This window comes from Daphnia pulex, chromosome 2 (genome assembly GCF_021134715.1).
Source record: "Daphnia pulex isolate KAP4 chromosome 2, ASM2113471v1".
In the NCBI taxonomy this organism is placed as follows: domain Eukaryota; kingdom Metazoa; phylum Arthropoda; class Branchiopoda; order Diplostraca; family Daphniidae; genus Daphnia; species Daphnia pulex.
Genome location: NC_060018.1, coordinates 8738122 through 8758802, shown reverse-complemented (window position 1 = coordinate 8758802; position 20681 = coordinate 8738122). Strand labels below are relative to the sequence as shown.

General features: G+C 41.0%; 1 protein-coding gene and 9 non-coding genes across 10 annotated transcripts; 1 reads left to right on the top strand and 9 right to left on the bottom strand.

Moving 5' to 3' along the window:
• Positions 1-2014: 2014 nt before the first annotated feature.
• On the bottom strand, positions 2015-2086 carry Trnam-cau. Its single transcript has one exon. It is a non-coding gene; the product is annotated as a tRNA-Met (tRNA).
• A 2146-nt stretch (positions 2087-4232) lies between these two features.
• Positions 4233-4304, bottom strand: Trnam-cau. The gene has a single exon. It is a non-coding gene; the product is annotated as a tRNA-Met (tRNA).
• Positions 4305-4717: 413 nt separating this feature from the next.
• Positions 4718-4789, bottom strand: Trnam-cau. The gene has a single exon. It is a non-coding gene; the product is annotated as a tRNA-Met (tRNA).
• A 2294-nt stretch (positions 4790-7083) lies between these two features.
• On the bottom strand, positions 7084-7155 carry Trnam-cau. Its single transcript has one exon. It is a non-coding gene; the product is annotated as a tRNA-Met (tRNA).
• Positions 7156-8036: 881 nt separating this feature from the next.
• Positions 8037-8108, bottom strand: Trnam-cau. Its single transcript has one exon. It is a non-coding gene; the product is annotated as a tRNA-Met (tRNA).
• Positions 8109-8512: 404 nt separating this feature from the next.
• Trnam-cau lies at positions 8513-8584 on the bottom strand. The gene has a single exon. It is a non-coding gene; the product is annotated as a tRNA-Met (tRNA).
• A 387-nt stretch (positions 8585-8971) lies between these two features.
• Trnam-cau lies at positions 8972-9043 on the bottom strand. Its single transcript has one exon. It is a non-coding gene; the product is annotated as a tRNA-Met (tRNA).
• An 882-nt stretch (positions 9044-9925) lies between these two features.
• On the bottom strand, positions 9926-9997 carry Trnam-cau. Its single transcript has one exon. It is a non-coding gene; the product is annotated as a tRNA-Met (tRNA).
• Positions 9998-10880: 883 nt separating this feature from the next.
• Positions 10881-10952, bottom strand: Trnam-cau. The gene has a single exon. It is a non-coding gene; the product is annotated as a tRNA-Met (tRNA).
• Positions 10953-19036: 8084 nt separating this feature from the next.
• LOC124208115 lies at positions 19037-19810 on the top strand. The gene is made up of 3 exons (XM_046605834.1): positions 19037-19139; positions 19205-19364; positions 19451-19810. Exons 1-3 carry the CDS (start codon positions 19071-19073, stop codon positions 19600-19602), a joined length of 381 nt encoding a protein of 126 aa, XP_046461790.1. The 5' UTR covers positions 19037-19070; the 3' UTR covers positions 19603-19810.
• The last annotated feature ends 871 nt before the right edge of the window (positions 19811-20681 follow it).

The window sequence follows — 20681 nt, the reverse complement described above, 5'->3', positions numbered from 1 at the left end:
CATCGACCGGGAACTGAACCCGGGCCGCCCACGTGGCAAGCGAGCATTCTACCACTGAACCATCGATGCGAAATTGATCAAGTCTACTGTGCACAAAGAAATTTTTAGAAAATACATTGCATCATAAAAAAAACATTTGTCTAGCAGAGCGTAGTTTCGATCTACGGACCTCTGGGTTATGGGCGCTGCGCCACTCTGCTTAGGTTTATTCTTTAAAAAATAGAAACTGATTCCAAAAAATTTGTACTTCTGTTGAACATTGGCGATTTCAATTTTCATAATTATTGCCTAAGATGTTAACCCACTCGATTGACATGGTTTTTTTTATTACAGTTACTTTTGATTAGATTCCTTAGTGACTCACGAGCTTTATGTTGCTTTGTTTTTAGGTGATCTTCAAACACGAGAATCTGATCAAACTACTCTTTTACAGATATATTTCTGAGTTCTAACCAAACTAGTACTGCATCGACCGGGAATCGAACCCGTGGCAAGCGAGCATTCTACCACTGAACCATTGATGCGACTTTGCTCAAGTCTACTGTGCACAAAGAAATTTTTAGAAAATACATTGCATCATCAAAAAAACATTTGTCTAGCAGAGCGTAGTTTCAATCTACGGACCTCTGGGTTATGGGCCCAGCACGCTTCCTCTGCGCCACTCTGCATATGTTTATTCTTTCAAAAATAGAAACTAATTCCAAAAAATTTGTTCTTCTGTTGAACATTGGCGAATTCAATTTTCATAATTATCGCCTAAGATGTTAACCCACACGATTGACATGGTTTTTTATTAAAGTTACTTATGATTAGATTCCTTAGTTACTCACGAGCTTTATGTTTCGTTTTTAGGTGATCTTCAAACACGAGAATCTGATCAAACTACTCTTTTACAGATATATTTCTGATTTCTTACCAAACTAGTACTGCATCGACCGGGAATCGAACCCGTGGCAAGCGAGCATTCTACCACTGAACCATCGATGCAACTTTGCTCAAGTCTACTGTGCACAAAGAAATTTTTAGAAAATACATTGCATCATCAAAAAAACATTTGTCTAGCAGAGCGTAGTTTCGATCTACGGACCTCTGGGTCATGGGCCCAGCACGCTTCCGCTGCGCCACTCTGCTTATGTTTATTCTTTCAAAAATAGAAACTGATTCCAAAAAATTTGTACTTCTGTTGAACATTGGCGATTTCAATTTTCATAATTATCGCCTAAGATGTTAACCCACACGATTGCCATGGTTTTTTATTAAAGTTACTTTTGATTTGATTCCTTAGTGCCTCACTAGCTTTATGTCGCTTTGTTTTTAGGTGATCTTCACACACGAGAATCTTATAAAACTACTCTTTTACAGATATATTGCTGAGTTCTTACCAAACTAGTACTGCATCGACCGGGAACTGAACCCGGGCCGCCCACGTGGCAAGCGAGCATTCTACCACTGAACCATCGATGCGAAATTGATCAAGTCTACTGTGCACAAAGAAATTTTTAGAAAATACATTGCATCATCAAAAAAACATTTGTCTAGCAGAGCGTAGTTTCGATTTACGGACCTCTGGGTTATGGGCCCAGCACGCTTCCGCTGCGCCACTCTGCTCATATATATGCTTTCAAAAATAGAAACTGATTCCAAAAAATGTGTACTTCTGTTGAACATTGGCGATTTCAATTTTCATAATTATCGCCTAAGATGTTAAACCCACACGATTGACATGGTTTTTTATTAAAGTTACTTTTGATTTGATTCCTTAGTGACTCACGAGCTTTATGTCGCTTTGTTTTTAGGTGATCTTCACACACGAGAATCTTATAAAACTACTCTTTTACAGATATATTTCTGAGTTCTTACCAAACTAGTACTGCATCGACCGGGAATCGAACCCGTGCCACCCACGTGGCAAGCGAGCATTCTACCACTGAACCATCGATGCGACATTGTTCAAGTCTACTGTGCACAAAGCAATTTTTAGAAAATACATTGCATCATCAAAAAAACATTTGTCTAGCAGAGCGTAGTTTCGATCTACGGACCTCTGGGTTATGGGCCCAGCACGCTTCCGCTGCGCCACTCTGCTTATGTTTATTCTTTCAAAAATAGAAACTGATTCCAAAAAATGTGTACTTCTGTTGAACATTGGCGATTTCAATTTTCATAATTATCGCGTAAGATGTTAAACCCACACGATTGACATGGTTTTTTATTAAAGTTACTTTTGACTAGATTCCTTAGTGACTCACGAGCTTTATGTTGCTTTGTTTTTAGATGATCTTCAAATACGAGAATCTGATCAAACTACTCTTTTGCAGATATATTTCTGAGTTTTTACCTAACTAGTACTGCATCGACCGGGAATCGAACCCGGGCCGCCCACGTGGCAAGCGAGCATTCTACCACTGAACCATCGATGCGACTTTGCTCAAGTCTACTGTGCCCAAAGAAATTTTTAGAAAATACATTGCATCATCAAAAAAACATTTGTCTAGCAGAGCGTAGTTTCAATCTACGGACCTCTGGGTTATGGGCCCAGCACGCTTCCGCTGCGCCACTCTGCTTATGTTTATTTTTTAAAAATAGAAACTGATTCCAAAAAAATTGTTCTTCTGTTGAACATTGGCGATTTCAATTTTCATAATTATCGCCTAAGATGTTAACCCACACGATTGACATGGTTTTTTATTAAAGTTACTTATGATTAGATTCCTTAGTTACTCACGAGCTTTATGTTGCTTTGTTTTTAGGTGATCTTCAAACACGAGAATCTGATCAAACTACTCTTTTACAGATATATTTCGCGCTCTACCAACTCGATCTACGGACCTCTGGGTTATGGGCCCAGCACGCTTCCGCTGCGCCACTCTGCTTATGTTTATTCTTTCAAAAATAGAAACTGATTCCAAAAAATTTCTACTTCTATTGAACATTGGCGATTTCCATTTTCATAATTATCGCCTAAGATGTTAACCAACACGATTGACATGGTTTATTATTAAAGTTACTTTTGATTAGATTCCTTAGTGACTCACGAACTTTATGTTGCTTTGTTTTTAGGTGATCTTCAAATACGAGAATCTGATCAAACTACTCTTTTGCAGAAATATTTCCGAGTTCTTACCAAACTAGTACTGAATCGACCGGGAATCGAACCCGGGTCGCCCACGTGGCAAGCGAGCATTCTACCACTGAACCATCGATGCGAAATTGCTCAAGTCTACTGTGCACAAAGAAATTTTTATAAAATACATTCTATCATCAAAAACAAATTTGTCTAGCAAAGCTTAGTTTCGATTTATGGACCTCTGGGTTATGGGTCCAGCACGCTTCCGCTGCGCCACTCTGCTTATGTTTATTCTTTCAAAAATAGAAACTGATTCCAAAAAATTTGTACTTCTGTTGAACATTGGCGATTTCAATTTTCATAGTTATCGCCTAAGATGTTAACCCACACGATTGACATGGTTTTGTTTTAAAGTTACTTTTGATTAGATTCCTTAGTGACTCACGAGCTTTATGTTGCTTTGTTTTTAGGTGATCTTCAAACACGAGAATCTGATCAAACTACTCATTTGCAGAAATATTTCTGAGTTTTAACCAAACTAGTACTGCATCGACCGGGAATCGAACCCGGGCCGCCCACGTGGCAAGCGAGCATTCTACCACTGAACCATCGATGCGAAATTGCTCAAGTCCACTGTGCTCAAAGAAATTTTGAGAAAATACATTGCATCATAAAAAAAACATATGTCTAGCAAAGCGTAGTTTCGATTTATGGACCTCTTGGTTATGGGTCCAGCACGCTTCCGCTGCGCCACTCTGCTTATGTTTATTCTTTCAAAAATAGAAACTGATTCCAAAAAATTTGTTCTTCTGTTGAACATTGGCGATTTCAATTTTCATAATTATCGCCTAAGATATTAACCCACACGATTGACATGGTTTTGTTTTAAAAATACTTTTGATTAGATCCCTTAGTGACTCACGAGCTTTATGTTGCTTTGTTTTTAGGTGATCTTCAAATACGAGAATCTGATCAAACTTCTCTTTTGCAGAAATATTTCCGAGTTCTTACCAAACTAGTACTGCATCGTCCGGGAATCGAACCCGGGCCGCCCACGTGGCAAGCGAGCATTCTACCACTGAACCATCGAGGCATAATTGTTCAAGTCCACTGTGCACAAAGAAATTTTTAGAAAATACATTGCATCATCAAAATAACATTTGTCTAGCAGAGCGTAGTTTCGATCTACGGACCTCTGGGTTATGGGCCCAGCACGCTTCCGCTGCGCCACTCTGCTTATGTTTATTCTTTCAAAAATAGAAACTGATTCCAAAAAATTTGTTCTTCTGTTGAACATTGGCGATTTCAATTTTCATAATTATCGCCTAAGATGTTAACCCACACGATTGACATGGTTTTGTTTTAAAGTTACTTTTGATTAGATTCCTTAGTGACTCACGAGCTTTATGTTGCTTTGTTTTTAGGTGATATTCAAACACGAGAATCTGATCATCTGATCAAACTACTCTTTTGCAGAAATATTTCCGAGTTCTTACCAAACTAGTACTGCATCGACCGGGAATCGAACCCGGGCCGCCCAGGTGGCAAGCGAGCATTCTACCACTGAACCATCGATACGACTTTGCTCAGGTCTACTGTGCACAAAAAAATTTTTAGAAAATACATTGCATCATCAAAAAAATATTTGTCTAGCAGAGCGTAGTTTCGATCTACGGACCTCTGGGTTATGGGCCCAGCACGCTTCCGCTGCGCCACTCTGCTTATGTTTATTCTTTCAAAAATAGAAACTGATTCCAAAAAATTTGTTCTTCTGTTGAACATTGGCGATTTCAATTTTCATAATTATCGCCTAAGATGTTAACCCACACGATTGACATGGTTTTGTATTAAAGTTACTTTTGATTAGATTCCTTAGTGACTCACGAGCTTTATGTTGCTTTGTTTTTAGGTGATCTTCAAATACGAGAATCTGATAAAACTACTCTTTTGCAGAAATATTTCCGAGTTCTTACCAAACTAGTACTGCATCGACCGGAATCGAACCCGGGCCGCCCAATTGGCATGCGAGCATTCTACCACTGAACCATCGAGGCATAATTGTTCAAGTCTACTGTGCACAAAGAAATTTTTAGAAAATACATTGCATCATCAAAAAAACATTTGTCTAGCAGAGCGTAGTTTCGATCTACGGACCTCTGGGTTATGGGCCCAGCACGCTTCCGCTGCGCCACTTTGCTCATGTTTATTCTTTCAAAAATAGAAACTGATTCCAAACAATTTGTTCTTCTGTTGAACATTGGCGATTTCAATTTTCATAATTATCGGCTAAGATGTTAACCCACACGATTGACATGGTTTTGTATTAAAGTTACTTTTGATTAGATTCCTTAGTGACTCACGAGCTTTATGTTGCTTTGTTTTTAGGTGATCTTCAAATACGAGAATCTGATCAAACTACTTTTTTGCAGAAATATTTCTAAGGCATCGACCGGGAATCGAACCCGGGCCGCCCACGTGGCAAGCGAGCATTCTACCACTAAACCATCGAGGCATAATTGTTCAAATTTACTGTGCACAAAGAAATTTTTAGAAAATACATTGCATCATCAAAAAAACATTTGTCTAGCAGAGCGTAGTTTCGATCTACGGACCTCTGGGCTATGGGCCCAGCACCCTTCCGATGCGCCAATCTTCTTATATTTATCCTTCCAAAAATAGAAACTGCTTCCAAAAAATTTGTACTTCTGTTGAACATTGGCGATTTCAATTTTCATAATTATCGCCTAAGATGTAAACCCACACGATTGACATGGTTTTGTATTAAAGTTACTTTTGATTAGATTCCCAAGTGACTCACGAGCTTTATATTGCTTTGTTTTAAGGTGATCTTTAAAACACGAGAATCTGATCAAACTACTATTTTTGCAGAAAAATTTCTGAGGTCCTACCAAACTAGTACTGCATCGACCGGAATCGAACCCGGGCCGCCCACGAGACATGCGAGCATTCTACCACTGAACCATCGAGGCATAATTGTTCAAGTCTACTGTGCACAAAGAAATTTTAAGAAAATACATTGCATCATCAAAAAAACATTTGTCTAGCAGAGCGTAGTTTCGATCTACGGACCTCTGGGTTATGGGCCCAGCACTCTTCCGCTGCGCCACTCTACTTATGTTCATTCTTTCAAAAATAGAAACTGATTCAAAAAAATTTCTTCTTCCGTAGAACATTGGCGATTTCAATTTTCATAATTATCGCCTAAGATGTTAACCCACACGATTGACATGGTTTTGTATTAAAGTTACTTTTGATTAGATTCCTTAGTGACTTACGAGCTTTATGTTGCTTTGTTTTTAGGTGATCTTCAAATACGAGAATCTGATCAAACTACTCTTTTGCAGAAATATTTCTAAGTTCTTACTAAACTAGTACTGCATCGACCGGGAATCGAACCCGGGTCGCCCACGTGGCAAGCGAGCATTCTACCACTGAACCATCGATGCGAAATTGCTCAAGTCTACTGTGCACAAAGAAATTTTTATAAAATACATTCTATCATCAAAAAAACATTTGTCTAGCAAAGCTTAGTTTCGATTTATGGACCTCTGGGTTATGGGTCCAGCACGCTACCGCTGCGCCACTCTGCTTATGTTAATTCTTTCAAAAATAGAAACTGATTCCAAAAAATTTGTACTTCTGTTGAACATTGGCGATTTCAATTTTCATAGTTATCGCCTAAGATGTTAACCCACACGATTGACATGGTTTTGTTTTAAAGTTACTTTTGATTAGATTCCTTAGTGACTCACGAGCTTTATGTTGCTTTGTTTTTAGGTGATCTTCAAACACGAGAATCTGATCAAACTACTCATTTGCAGAAATATTTCTGAGTTTTAACCAAACTAGTACTGCATCGACCGGGAATCGAACCCGGGCCGCCCACGTGGCAAGCGAGCATTCTACCACTGAACCATCGATGCGAAATTGCTCAAGTCCACTGTGCTCAAAGAAATTTTGAGAAAATACATTGCATCATCAAAATAACATTTGTCTAGCAGAGCGTAGTTTCGATCTACGGACCTCTGGGTTATGGGCCCAGCACGCTTCCGCTGCGCCACTCTGCTTATGTTTATTCTTTCAAAAATAGAAACTGATTCCAAAAAATTTGTTCTTCTGTTGAACATTGGCGATTTCAATTTTCATAATTATCGCCTAAGATGTTAACCCACACGATTGACATGGTTTTGTATTAAAGTTACTTTTGATTAGATTCCTTAGTGACTCACGAGCTTTATGTTGCTTTGTTTTTAGGTGATCTTCAAATACGAGAATCTGATAAAACTACTCTTTTGCAGAAATATTTCCGAGTTCTTACCAAACTAGTACTGCATCGACCGGAATCGAACCCGGGCCGCCCAATTGGCAAGCGAGCATTCTACCACTGAACCATCGATGCGAAATTGCTCAAGTCTACTGTGCACAAAGAAATTTTTATAAAATACATTCTATCATCAAAAAAACATTTGTCTAGCAAAGCTTAGTTTCGATTTATGGACCTCTGGGTTATGGGTCCAGCACGCTACCGCTGCGCCACTCTGCTTATGTTAATTCTTTCAAAAATAGAAACTGATTCCAAAAAATTTGTACTTCTGTTGAACATTGGCGATTTCAATTTTCATAGTTATCGCCTAAGATGTTAACCCACACGATTGACATGGTTTTGTTTTAAAGTTACTTTTGATTAGATTCCTTAGTGACTCACGAGCTTTATGTTGCTTTGTTTTTAGGTGATCTTCAAACACGAGAATCTGATCAAACTACTCATTTGCAGAAATATTTCTGAGTTTTAACCAAACTAGTACTGCATCGACCGGGAATCGAACCCGGGCCGCCCACGTGGCAAGCGAGCATTCTACCACTGAACCATCGATGCGAAATTGCTCAAGTCCACTGTGCTCAAAGAAATTTTGAGAAAATACATTGCATCATCAAAATAACATTTGTCTAGCAGAGCGTAGTTTCGATCTACGGACCTCTGGGTTATGGGCCCAGCACGCTTCCGCTGCGCCACTCTGCTTATGTTTATTCTTTCAAAAATAGAAACTGATTCCAAAAAATTTGTTCTTCTGTTGAACATTGGCGATTTCAATTTTCATAATTATCGCCTAAGATGTTAACCCACACGATTGACATGGTTTTGTATTAAAGTTACTTTTGATTAGATTCCTTAGTGACTCACGAGCTTTATGTTGCTTTGTTTTTAGGTGATCTTCAAATACGAGAATCTGATAAAACTACTCTTTTGCAGAAATATTTCCGAGTTCTTACCAAACTAGTACTGCATCGACCGGAATCGAACCCGGGCCGCCCAATTGGCAAGCGAGCATTCTACCACTGAACCATCGAGGCATAATTGCTCAAGTCTACTGTGCACAAAGAAATTTTTAGAAAATACATTGCATCATCAAAAAAACATTTGTCTAGCAGAGCGTAGTTTCGATCTACGGACCTCTGGGTTATGGGCCCAGCACGCTTCCGCTGCGCCACTCTGCTCATGTTTATTCTTTCAAAAAATAGAAACTGATTCCAAACAATTTGTTCTTCTGTTGAACATTGGCGATTTCAATTTTCATAATTATCGCCTAAGATGTTAACCCACACGATTGACATGGTTTTGTATTAAAGTTACTTTTGATTAGATTCCTTAGTGACTCACGAGCTTTATGTTGCTTTGCTTTTAGGTGATCTTCAAATACGAGAATCTGATCAAACTACTTTTTGGCAGAAATATTTCTAAGGCATCGACCGGGAATCGAACCCGGGCCGCCCACGTGGCAAGCGAGCATTCTACCACTAAACCATCGAGGCATAATTGTTCAAATTTACTGTGCACAAAGAAATTTTTAGAAAATACATTGCATCATCAAAAAAACATTTGTCTAGCAGAGCGTAGTTTCGATCTACGGACCTCTGGGTTATGGGCCCAGCACGCTTCCGCTGCGCCACTCTGCTTATATTTATACTTCCAAAAATAGAAACTGCTTCCAAAAAATTTGTTATTCTGTTGAACATTGGCGATTTCAATTTTCATAATTATCGCCTAAGATGTAAACCCACACGATTGACATGGTTTTGTATTAAAGTTACTTTTGATTAGAATCCCAAGTGACTCACGAGCTTTATATTGCTTTGTTTTAAGGTGATCTTTAAACACGAGAATCTGATCAAACTACTATTTTTGCAGAAAAATTTCTGAGGTCCTACCAAACTAGTACTGCATCGACCGGGAATCGAACCCGGTCCGCCCACGTGGCAAGCGAGCATTCTTCCACTGAACCATCGATGCGACATTGCCCAAGTCTACTGTGCACAAAGAAATGTTTAGAAAATACATTGCATCATCAAAATAACATTTGTCTAGCAGAGCGTAGTTTCGATCTACGGACCTCTGCGTTATGGGCCCAGCACGCTTCCACTGCGCCACTCTGCTTATATATATTCTTTCAAAAATAGAAACTGATTCCAAAAAATTTGTACTTCTGTTGAACATTGGCGATTTCAATTTTCATAATTATCGCCTAAGATGTTAACCCACACGATTGACATGGTTTTGTATTGAAGTTACTTTTGATAAGATTCCTTAGTGACTCACGAGCTTTATGTTGCTTTGTTTTTAAATGATCTTCAAACACGAGAATCTGATAAAACTACTCTTTTGCAGAAATATTTCCGAGTTCTTACCAAACTAGTACTGCATCGACCGGAATCGAACCCGGGCCGCCAACGTGGCATGCGAGCATTCTACCACTGAACCATCGAGTCATAATTGTTCAAGTCTACTGTGCACAAAGAAATTTTTAGAAAATACATTGCATCATCAAAAAAACATTTGTCTAGCAGAGCGTAGTTTCGATCTACGGACCTCTGGGTTATGGGCCCAGCACGCTTCCGCTGCGCCACTCTGCTTATGTTTATTCTTTTAAAAATAGAAACTGATTCCAAACAATTTGTTCTTCTGTTGAACATTGGCGATTTCAATTTTCATAATTATCGCCTAAGATGTTAACCCACACGATTGACATGGTTTTGTATTAAAGTTACTTTTGATTAGATTCCTTAGTGACTCACGAGCTTTATGTTGCTTTGTTTTTAGGTGATCTTCAAACACGAGAATCTGATCAAACTACTCTTTTACAGAAATATATCTTATTTCTTACCAAACTAGTACTGCATCGACCGGGAATCGAACCCGGGCCGCCCATGTGGCAAGCGAGCATTCTACCACTGAACCATCGATGCGACTTTGCTCAAGTCTACTGTGCACAAAGAAATTTTTAGAAAATACATTGCATCATCAAAAAAACATTTGTCTAGCAGAGCGTAGTTTCGATCTACGGACCTCTGGGTTATGGGCCCAGCACTCTTCCGCTGCGCAACTCTACTTATGTTCATTCTTTCAAAAATAGAAACTGATTCCAAAAAATTTCTTCTTCCGTTGAACATTGGCGATTTCAATTTTCATAATAATCGCCTAAGATGTTAAACCCACACGATTGACATGGTTTTTTATTAAATTTACTTTTGACTAGATTCCTTAGTGACTCACGAGCTTTATGTTGCTTTGTTTTTAGGTGATCTTCAAATACGAGAATCTGATCAAACTACTCTTTTGCAGAAATATTTCCGAGTTCTTACCAAACTAGTACTGCATCGTCCGGGAATCGAACCCGGGCCGCCCACGTGGCAAGCGAGCATTCTACCACTGAACCATCGAGGCATAATTGTTCAAGTCCACTGTGCACAAAGAAATTTTTAGAAAATACATTGCATCATCAAAAAAACATTTGTCTAGCAGAGCGTAGTTTCGATCTACGGACCTCTGGGTTATGGGCCCAGCACGCTTCCGCTGCGCCACTCTGCTTATGTTTATTCTTTCAAAAATAGAAACTGATTCCAAAAAATTTGTTCTTCTGTTGAACATTGGCGATTTCAATTTTCATAATTATCGCCTAAGATGTTAACCCACACGATTGACATGGTTTTGTTTTAAAGTTACTTTTGATTAGATTCCTTAGTGACTCACGAGCTTTATGTTGCTTTGTTTTTAAATGATCTTCAAACACGAGAATCTGATCAAACTACTCTTTTGCAGAAATATTTCCTAGTTCTTATCAAACTAGTACTGCATCGACCGTGAATCGAACCCGGGCCGACCAGGTGGCAAGCGAGCATTCTACCACTGAACCATCGATACGACTTTGCTCAGGTCTACTGTGCACAAAGAAATTTTTAGAAAATACATTGCATCATCAAAAAAATATTTGTCTAGCAGAGCGTAGTTTCGATCTACGGACCTCTGGGTTATGGGCCCAGCACGCTTCCGCTGCGCCACTCTGCTTATGTTTATTCTTTAAAAAATAGAAACTGATTCCAAAAAATTTGTTCTTCTGTTGAACATTGGCAATTTCAATTTTCATAATTATCGCCTAAGATGTTAACCCACACGAATGACATGGTTTTGCAATAAGTTACTTTTGATTAGATTCCTTAGTGACTCACGAGCTTTATGTTGCTTTGTCTTTAGGTGATCTTCAAACACGAGAATCTGATCAAACTACTTTTATGCAGAAATATTTCTAAGGCATCGACCGGGAATCGAACCCGGGCCGCCCACGTGGCAAGCGAGCATTCTACCACTAAACCATCGAGGCATAATTGTTCAAATTTACTGTGCACAAAGAAATTTTTAGAAAATACATTGCATCATCAAAAAAACATTTGTCTAGCAGAGCGTAGTTTCGATCTACGGACCTCTGGGTTATGGGCCCAGCACGCTTCCGCTGCGCCACTCTGCTTATATTTATCCTTCCAAAAATAGAAACTGATTCCAAAAAATTTGTACTTCTGTTGAACATTGGCGATTTCAATTTTCATAATTATCGCCTAAGATGTAAACCCACACGATTGACATGGTTTTGTATTAAAGTTACTTTTGATTAGATTCCCAAGTGACTCACGAGCTTTATATTGTTTTGTTTTAAGGTGATCTTTAAACACGAGAATCTGATCAAACTACTATTTTTGCAGAAAAATCTCTGAGGTTCTACCAAACTAGTACTGCATCGACTGGGAATCGAACCCGGTCCGCCCACGTGGCAAGCGAGCATTCTTCCACTGAACCATCGATGCGACATTGCTCAAGTCTACTGTGCACAAAGAAATGTTTAGAAAATACATTGCATCATCAAAATAACATTTGTCTAGCAGAGCGTAGTTTCGATCTACGGACCTCTGCGTTATGGGCCCAGCACGCTTCCACTGCGCCACTCTGCTTATATTTATTCTTTCAAAAATAGAAACTGATTCCAAAAAAATTGTACTTCTGTTGAACATTGGCGATTTCAATTTTCATAATTATCGCCTAAGATGTTAACCCACACGATTGACATGGTTTTGTATTGAAGTTACTTTTGATTAGATTCCTTAGTGACTCACGAGCTTTATGTTGCTTTGTTTTTAAATGATCTTCAAACACGAGAATCTGATCAAACTACTTTTATGCAGAAATATTTCTAAGGCATCGACCGGGAATCGAACCCGGGCCGCCCACGTGGCAAGCGAGCATTCTACCACTAAACCATCGAGGCATAATTGTTCAAATTTACTGTGCACAAAGAAATTTTTAGAAAATACATTGCATCATCAAAAAAACATTTGTCTAGCAGAGCGTAGTTTCGATCTACGGACCTCTGGGTTATGGGCCCAGCACGCTTCCGCTGCGCCACTCTGCTTATATTTATTCTTTCAAAAATAGAAACTGCTTCCAAAAAATTTGTACTTCTGTTGAACATTGGCGATTTCAATTTTCATAATTATCGCCTAAGATGTTAACCCACACGATTGACATGGTTTTGTATTGAAGTTACTTTTGATTAGATTCCTTAGTGACTCACGAGCTTTATGTTGCTTTGTTTTTAAATGATCTTCAAACACGAGAATCTGATCAAACTACTCTTTTGCAGAAATATTTTCAAGTTCTTACCAAACTAGTACTTCATCGACCGGGAATCGAACCCGGGCTGCCCACTTGGCAAGCGAGCATTCTACCACTGAACCATCGATGTGACATTGCACTCAACCATTCCGTCAACCTCAACGGTGTTGACACAGTGTATTAGCTCCTTCAAAGAAAACACAAATCAGTCCCTCTAGCGGCAACGCTGAGAGTTGCCCCTCTCCCTAACGGCCTATCCTCAGACCAGTTTAAGCTCTTGGTGCATACGGTCATGCCTAGCTCTACCTCTCGTTCTCGTTCTCTTGACATCGATATCCGTCGATATCGAGGCAATCCTCGTGCTTCTTTGGATTCTCGCGTTGAGAATTTGGTTCTTCCACCAGATAATATTAGTGTCGTGACTCGTTCAGTGGTTTCTTTGTCGCCAGCTCAAGATAGCCGTTCACGTGGCCCATCTCGAAGCCGGTCGCGTGGTGGTCCTTCTCGAAGCCGGTCGCGTGGTCCATCTCGTAGCCGATCGCGTGAGCCTTCTAGCTCGGTTTCTTCACGAAGTTCCAGATCTCCACGCCGTAATCGACGATCGCGTTCCAGATCTTCTAGACGCAGCTACCGTTCACCTGCCAGTGATGCACGACGAAATGATCGTTCACGGTCCCCGCTTCGCAGGCGTCACAGATCCCCCAGTAGTGATCGCATTAGGGCTCCTCGTCAGTCTCTTGCTTCAGATACGGCTACTGTGCTTTCCCGTGAAAAAATCCGTTCTCTTCGCTCGTGGATGTTAAACGGGATGTCTCCTGCCGAAGCTAAGGCTCTTCGCGAAATTTTCAACCCGTCGTACGAAGGTTCGTTCACGCTTCAATGCCCTATTTTAGACGAATCTATGGGTCGTACATTGAAGAGGTTGAAAGGTTCTTCTGGCTCTGTGATCGACTTCGTCGAGAAGACTTGGCTTTCGACCCACTACAAAATTATGGACATTGCTCGTCCCTTAATTCAACTATGGAGCTCATTGCCGCCGAACGATCCTCATCTACAACATGTCGAATCAGCCCTTCGTTTGTGGGGAGTTGCCTTTCGTGACGTCACTATGAACCGGCGAAAAAATACTCTCCGCCAGACGGCTCCTGATTTCCTCAACCTCTTGTCTGATCCGACAATGTTTTCAAACCGTGAAATGTCACGTTTATTTGGAGTCCATTTTCTCAATGCTATGGCCAAGGAAGCTGATGAGGAGAATAAAATAGCCAAAGTCGGGCGCAATGCCGGTCATCCTCAATCGTCTAAACGCCCTTTCAATAAATTCGCTCGCAATGGCGGAGCAGCTACTCCGAAATCGTCTGCTGGGCCTTCATCCGGAAGTCATCGCGGAACTGGAAGCAATTCTCAACGCGCGTCTGGGTCAGTATATTCCGTTTTTTCCGCTATTATTAGTTGCCCTTATCCACCGGTAGGTGGCCGCTTGTCTCAGTTTGCCCACGTGTGGCGCTCTATTTCTTCGGACCCTTTTATTTTGAATATGGTTTCTATGGGAGTCTCGCTAGATTTTTTGTCGCTTCCATCTCAGTCCAATTTTCTCACAAATTGCAAAATGTCCTCGGAGATGGAGCGTGCCTGTGACGTAGAAATTTCGGAATTAATTGTTAAACGGGCTATTTTTTCTATTCCTGAGTCATCCGGCAAATTCTTCAGCAGCATATTTTTGGTTCCCAAAAAAACGGGGGGATATCGCCCAATCATCAATCTTAAGAACTTTAATTCCCATATTCGTTTTGAACATTTTAAAATGGAGGGTATGGATTCGGTACGGCACCTTATCCATCCCGGGGATTGGATGGAAATTCGACCTAAAAGACGCCTACCTGTCGGTACCAGTTTGTTTGGAACATCAGCCATTTTTATGTTTTCGTTGGCGGGATATTTGCTATCAGTTTACTTGCCTCGCTTTCGGTCTTTCTCCTGCTCCTCGTCTTTTCACTAAATTGCACAAGCCAGTTATCGGAGCCCTTCGTAGAAAGGGAATTCGTTTGGTTATTTACCTGGACGATATTATTTTTATGAACGAAAGTCGTGAAGGTGTTATTGCAGATGTGTCGACTGCTATCGACTTGCTTACTAGCTTGGGTTTTCTTATCAATTGGGAAAAGTCTGTGCTTTTACCTTCTCAGTCTTTAGAATTTTTGGGATTGTTGATTGATTCCATCGCGTTGTCTCTGGCGTTGCCTTCTGACAAGGTCCTATCTATGTTGAAAATGTGCCGTCGGTCCCTATTGAAAGGTGTCGTCTCTCTTCATGATTTATCTTCGTTGATTGGTAGTTTTTCATGGGCCATTCCAACTATACCTTTTGCTCAGGCACATTATCGTCACCTACAGCGTCTTTACATTTTCCATTCGAAATTCTTTAATTATGATTTGTCTCGTTACGTGTCGCTTTCGTCTTCTGCGCGCGACGACATTCGTTGGTGGGTGGAAAATCTCTCTTCTTCCAATGGCTTGTGTTTTCTTAAAAAAGATCCGGATCTCATCATTTATTCGGATGCGTCCCTTTACGGTTGTGGTTTCATGTGTGACGGGGTCTGTTCAAGGGGTCCCTGGGCAGGATCGGATCGATTACGCCATATAAATGAGCTCGAGTTGTTGGCAGCCTTTTATGCTCTTAAATCACTAACTGCGCAATCCACTGATCTTGAGATAAATCTCATCCTCGATAACTCCACAGCCGTTAGTTATATCAATAAGCGCGGAGGCACACGCTCACGCGCCTTATGTGATATTTCCTCCTCAATAGTAAGCTGGTGCGAATCTCACAATTTATCCCTTACCGCTACACATTTACCTGGCGTTCTAAATTCCGTTGCAGACGAACAGTCCAGGACATCGCTCGACGCAAGCGATTGGATGCTCTGCCGGTCGAACTTCCGGAAGTTGTCAGCACTATGGAAGACAGAAGTCGATTTATTTGCGAACAAATGGAATGCCCAATTGCCAACCTTCGTGTCATGGATGATCCAACCAGATTCATTTGCTCTGAACGCCTTCTCGCTCAATTGGAGCAGATTCAAAGGATACGCCTTTCCCCCATTCGCCCTCATAGCCAGGTGTCTGGCGAAAATGAGGAAGGAGAAAGCGGAACTGGTGCTAGTATGCCCACTATGGTTCAGCCAACCTTGGTTCCCCCTCCTGTTGAATCTGGCCTGCGACATTCCCCGAATCTTCCGCTTCCGGCCGGATCTCCTCGTCTCCTGCCTGAATGCTCCACATCCGCTGACAATCAACAATTCGTTGATACTATCCGCTTGGAAGTTGTCCGGGGACGGCTCATTGGGGAGGGCCTTTCGGAAGACGTGGTCCACTTATTGCTGGCAAGTAACAGAGACTCCACGTCAGCTGCTTATCAGTAAGCATGGAGGTCCTGGTGTCATTGGAACCATCGAAGGAATTCAAATCCCTTGTCTGGTTCTGTAAACTTGATTCTGCAATATCTGGCCGATCTCCATAGTGAAGGCAAGTCCTATTCCACGATCAATCTCCATCGCTCCATGTTATCTGGCACATTTGATTCTGTTGACGGGGTACCAATCGGTCAACATCGATTAGTTATGAGGCTCATGAAAGGTTGTTTTCATTCTCGACCGCCGAATCCCCGCTATTCTAGCATGTGGGACCCGGATATTGTTTTGGATTTTATGTCCCGATCTGGAGCCAATTCGGATTTAAATTTCGCCGACCTGTCTAAAAAACTAGTAACCTCCATAGCCTTGGCGACCCTGTTCCGGGTTTCGGAAATTGCTTCCATTGCCAAAGACTCGGTTGTTTTCTCTAACGATGGCGTTTCCTTTTCTCTTTCTCGTCTTCGTAAGACGCAGAAATCCGGGGGATTTCAATCTTTCAGCTTGCGCCGCATTAACAATACGCTCATTTGCCCAGTTGATTGTTTAGGCCAATATGTTTTCCGTACCGATTTTTTAAGAAATGCTCATAATCAATCTAAATTACTTATTTGTCTTCGTAAACCTCATAAGGAGGTTTCTGGCTCAACGGTTGGCCGTTGGGTCAAAGATTATTTTTCTTTAGCTGGAGTGAATCCTCTTTTCTCCGCTCATTCTACGCGGGGGGCAGCATCTTCCAAGGCGGCGTCTATGGGCGTCCCAATAGACTCCATTTTGGCGACGGCGAGTTGGTCCAGCCAGTCCACATTTGCACGATTTTATCATCGTTCCCTGGACACCCCCACCGTGGCTGGGGCCGTCCTTAATTCCTTGGAGCGCCCCGTGCTTTAAAGTCACCGTTGAGGTTGACGGAATGGTTGAGTGCAATTGTCGATTGCTCGAGGAAGCGCAAAGCGCTTCCGAAGAGCAATCTTAATTGCACGAAATGAATGGAGGAGACCTCAACGGTCTCCTAATCCCACCCACATCCAGCCCTCACTAAAATTTATATTTTTTCCTCTATCTGTTTTACAGTTTCCGTGGTCGCCGTGGTGGTTCTCGTGGCGGGCGTTAATTAATCTTTTCGGCGTTTCCCCTTATTACGCGGCCCCAGTTGGTGCCAAGCGGATCTTTTTTCAATTATTTTCACCTTATCTTGCCTTATTGCGCGGTTCAATGTTTTGAGCTAGGTAGACCGTCTATTGATTATTTATTTTATTTTGATCTCTAGTCCCTCTAGTTCCCGGTTTGTTTGTCCAAGACTTAAAGGTCTGAGGATAGGCCGTTAGGGAGAGGGGCAACTCTCAGCGTTGCCGCTAGAGGGACTGATTTGTGTTTTCTTTAAAGGATCTAATACACTGTGTCAACACCGTTGAGGTCTCCTCCATTCATTTCGTGCAATTAAGATTGCTCGAGGAAGCGCAAAGCGCTTCCGAAGAGCAATCGACAATTGCTCAAGTCTACTGTGCACAAAGAAATTTTTAGAAAAATACATTGCATCATCAAAAAAACATTTGTCTAGCAGAGCGTAGTTTCGATCTACGGACCTCTGGGGTATGGGACCAGCACGCTTCCGCTGCGCCACTCTGCCTATGTTTATTCTTTCAAAAATAGAAACTGATTCCAAAAAATTTGTACTTCTGTTGAACATTGGCGATTTCAATTTTCATAATTATCGCCTAAGATGTTAACCCACACGATTGACATGGTTTTGTATTAAAGTTACTTTTGATTAGATTCCTTAGTGACTCACGAGCTTTATGTTGCTTTGTTTTTAGATGATCTTCAAATACGAGAATCTGATCAAACTACTCTTTTGCAGAAATATTTCTAAGTTCTAACCAAACTAGTACTGCATCGACCGGGAATCGAATCCGGGCTGCCCACTAGGCAAGCGAGCATTCTACCACTGAACCATCGATGCGACATTGCTCAAGTCTACTGTGCACAAAGAAATTTTTAGAAAATACATTGCATCATCAAAACCACATTTGTCTAGCAGAGCGTAGTTTCGATCTACGGACCTCTGGGTTATGGGCCCAGCACGCTTCCGCTGCTCCACTCTGCTTTTGTTTATTTGTTTAAAAAATAGAAACTGATTCCAAAAAATTTGTACTTCTGTTGAACATTGGCGATTTCAATTTTCATAATTATCGCCTAAGATGTTAACCGATACGATTGACATGGTTTTGTATTAAAGTTACTTTTGATTAGATTCCTTAGTGACTCACGAGCTTTATGTTGCTTTGTTTTTAGATGATCTTCAAATACGAGAATCTGATCAAACTACTCTTTTGCAGAAATATTTCTAAGTTCTAACCAAACTAGTACTGCATCGACCGGGAATCGAACCCGGGCCGCCCACGTGGCAAGCAAGCATTCTACCACTGAACCATCGATGGGACATTGATCAACTCTACTGTGCACAAAGAAATTTTTAGAAAATACATTGCATCATAAAAAAAACCTTTGTCTAGCAGAGCGTAGTTTTGATGTACGGAGCTCTGGGATATGGGCCCAGCACGCTTCCGCTGCGCCACTCTACGAATGTCTGCTCACCGGATTTACCTTCCATTACGGAATTGTTTCAGCTGCCTATGAAGACTATACAGGATGCGAGGAACTTGACAAAGCTACTGAAAGTTCAACATAATGCATCTAAAATGGTAAATTTCAAACATTCCTCTAATAAATAATGATCTAAATTTTATATTCATCTTGGTTATTGCAGAAGACGTTCGTCATTGGGATAGGAGGGACTACGAATTCCATGGTTGGAAGGGTCATGAAGTCAATCATGACCTACCGGTGTGGCAGTTGTTTCTGTTATCTAGGCCTGAATGAAGATAAAGTGGCTTTCAAGTCAACCACTATTTGTGAGATTGTAATTGGTGAGTGCTTAGTATTTAGAATACATTTTTATTTTAACATTTCTTCCGTCAATTTTTTAACGTTTTTCATACTTTTACCATCTCAGATGGAGTTCGTGAAGCACACAATTCTTTGACAAGAGATGCAGTTGAAGCGAAGATAAAGAACTGGCTACGTCACTGCCCAATATATGCGTCGAAACAAACTGACGATGGAAGCCAGAGTGGAGAAGACGAGGAACAAGAAGAAACCTACTAAACTAAAGACTAATTTTTCATTGTCTCTGCGAAGTAATTTGACTATTTTATGTTTCTGTTGTATATGAAGAATTAAAATTAATTTGAGTTTGTTTCCAAAATATTACTGAGTCTCTTGATTTTATAATAAATTGAGCGTGGTTCATTCCTATTCAGCCATGTATGCAGCCGCGATGAAATTTAAAAAGAACGAGGATATTATTCGTATAAAAGACGTTTAAAATGCATCTCAATGGTTCCATTTACATCTAAATCCCGTCCAAATCCCGTCCAAGGTTCATCTAATGGGACCGGATAGGAACCACTATCGGATCTCGTCGAAGCGGACATTGGCCATACGTAAAAGACGTCCAAGGCATGTAAACTTGGGAATCTGCTATGTTCCGAGTACATCTCAGACGTCTCAAAGTGACGTGTTTGGGACGTCTTTGGGACTGCACTGTGCTATCTGGGATGATACGGAGAGGAAATGACATCCAGAATCGAAGAAGAGAAGACGACATTCTGGGCTTTCGGGACCGGTTTAAACTTTGTATATGGGGCAAAGAAACAATGAACGATAAAATAGACCAACATGTAGCATTCTTAAACCCCCCTGATTGACAGGTCGTATACATCCGACCTTTGTGGTCTTTCTACTTTCCCCATCCAAATGTAGTTCATGACCACTGACAAAATTCGGTAAGCCATCTGGCTATTACACTGAAGAATTTGGGCTATGCATACAGTTCTGGAGAGAGCCCTCGTCTTAATAAAATTCACCCTCTGGTAGAGAGTGAATCGACGAAAAGCACTCTCTCGCAGAATGCCATGAAGATAACCAAAGGCATCCTTCCAAACCCTATCAGCAGTCTCTACAATGGACGGAGAAAACTTGATACCTAACAGGGACAATGTCGATGGTGATTCAAGCCATGGCAGTGGCCACTGTGATTGGTGTTTCCAGTTCCCAAGTCCTAGGGCTTTTGTTTTCTTTTTGTTCGTCTTTGCCCTTGTCCATTGACAGAAGAGGTCTAAGACCTCTCCAGCCTTGACAACGTCATCATCACAAGACAAAAACAATGTGACGTCATCGACAAA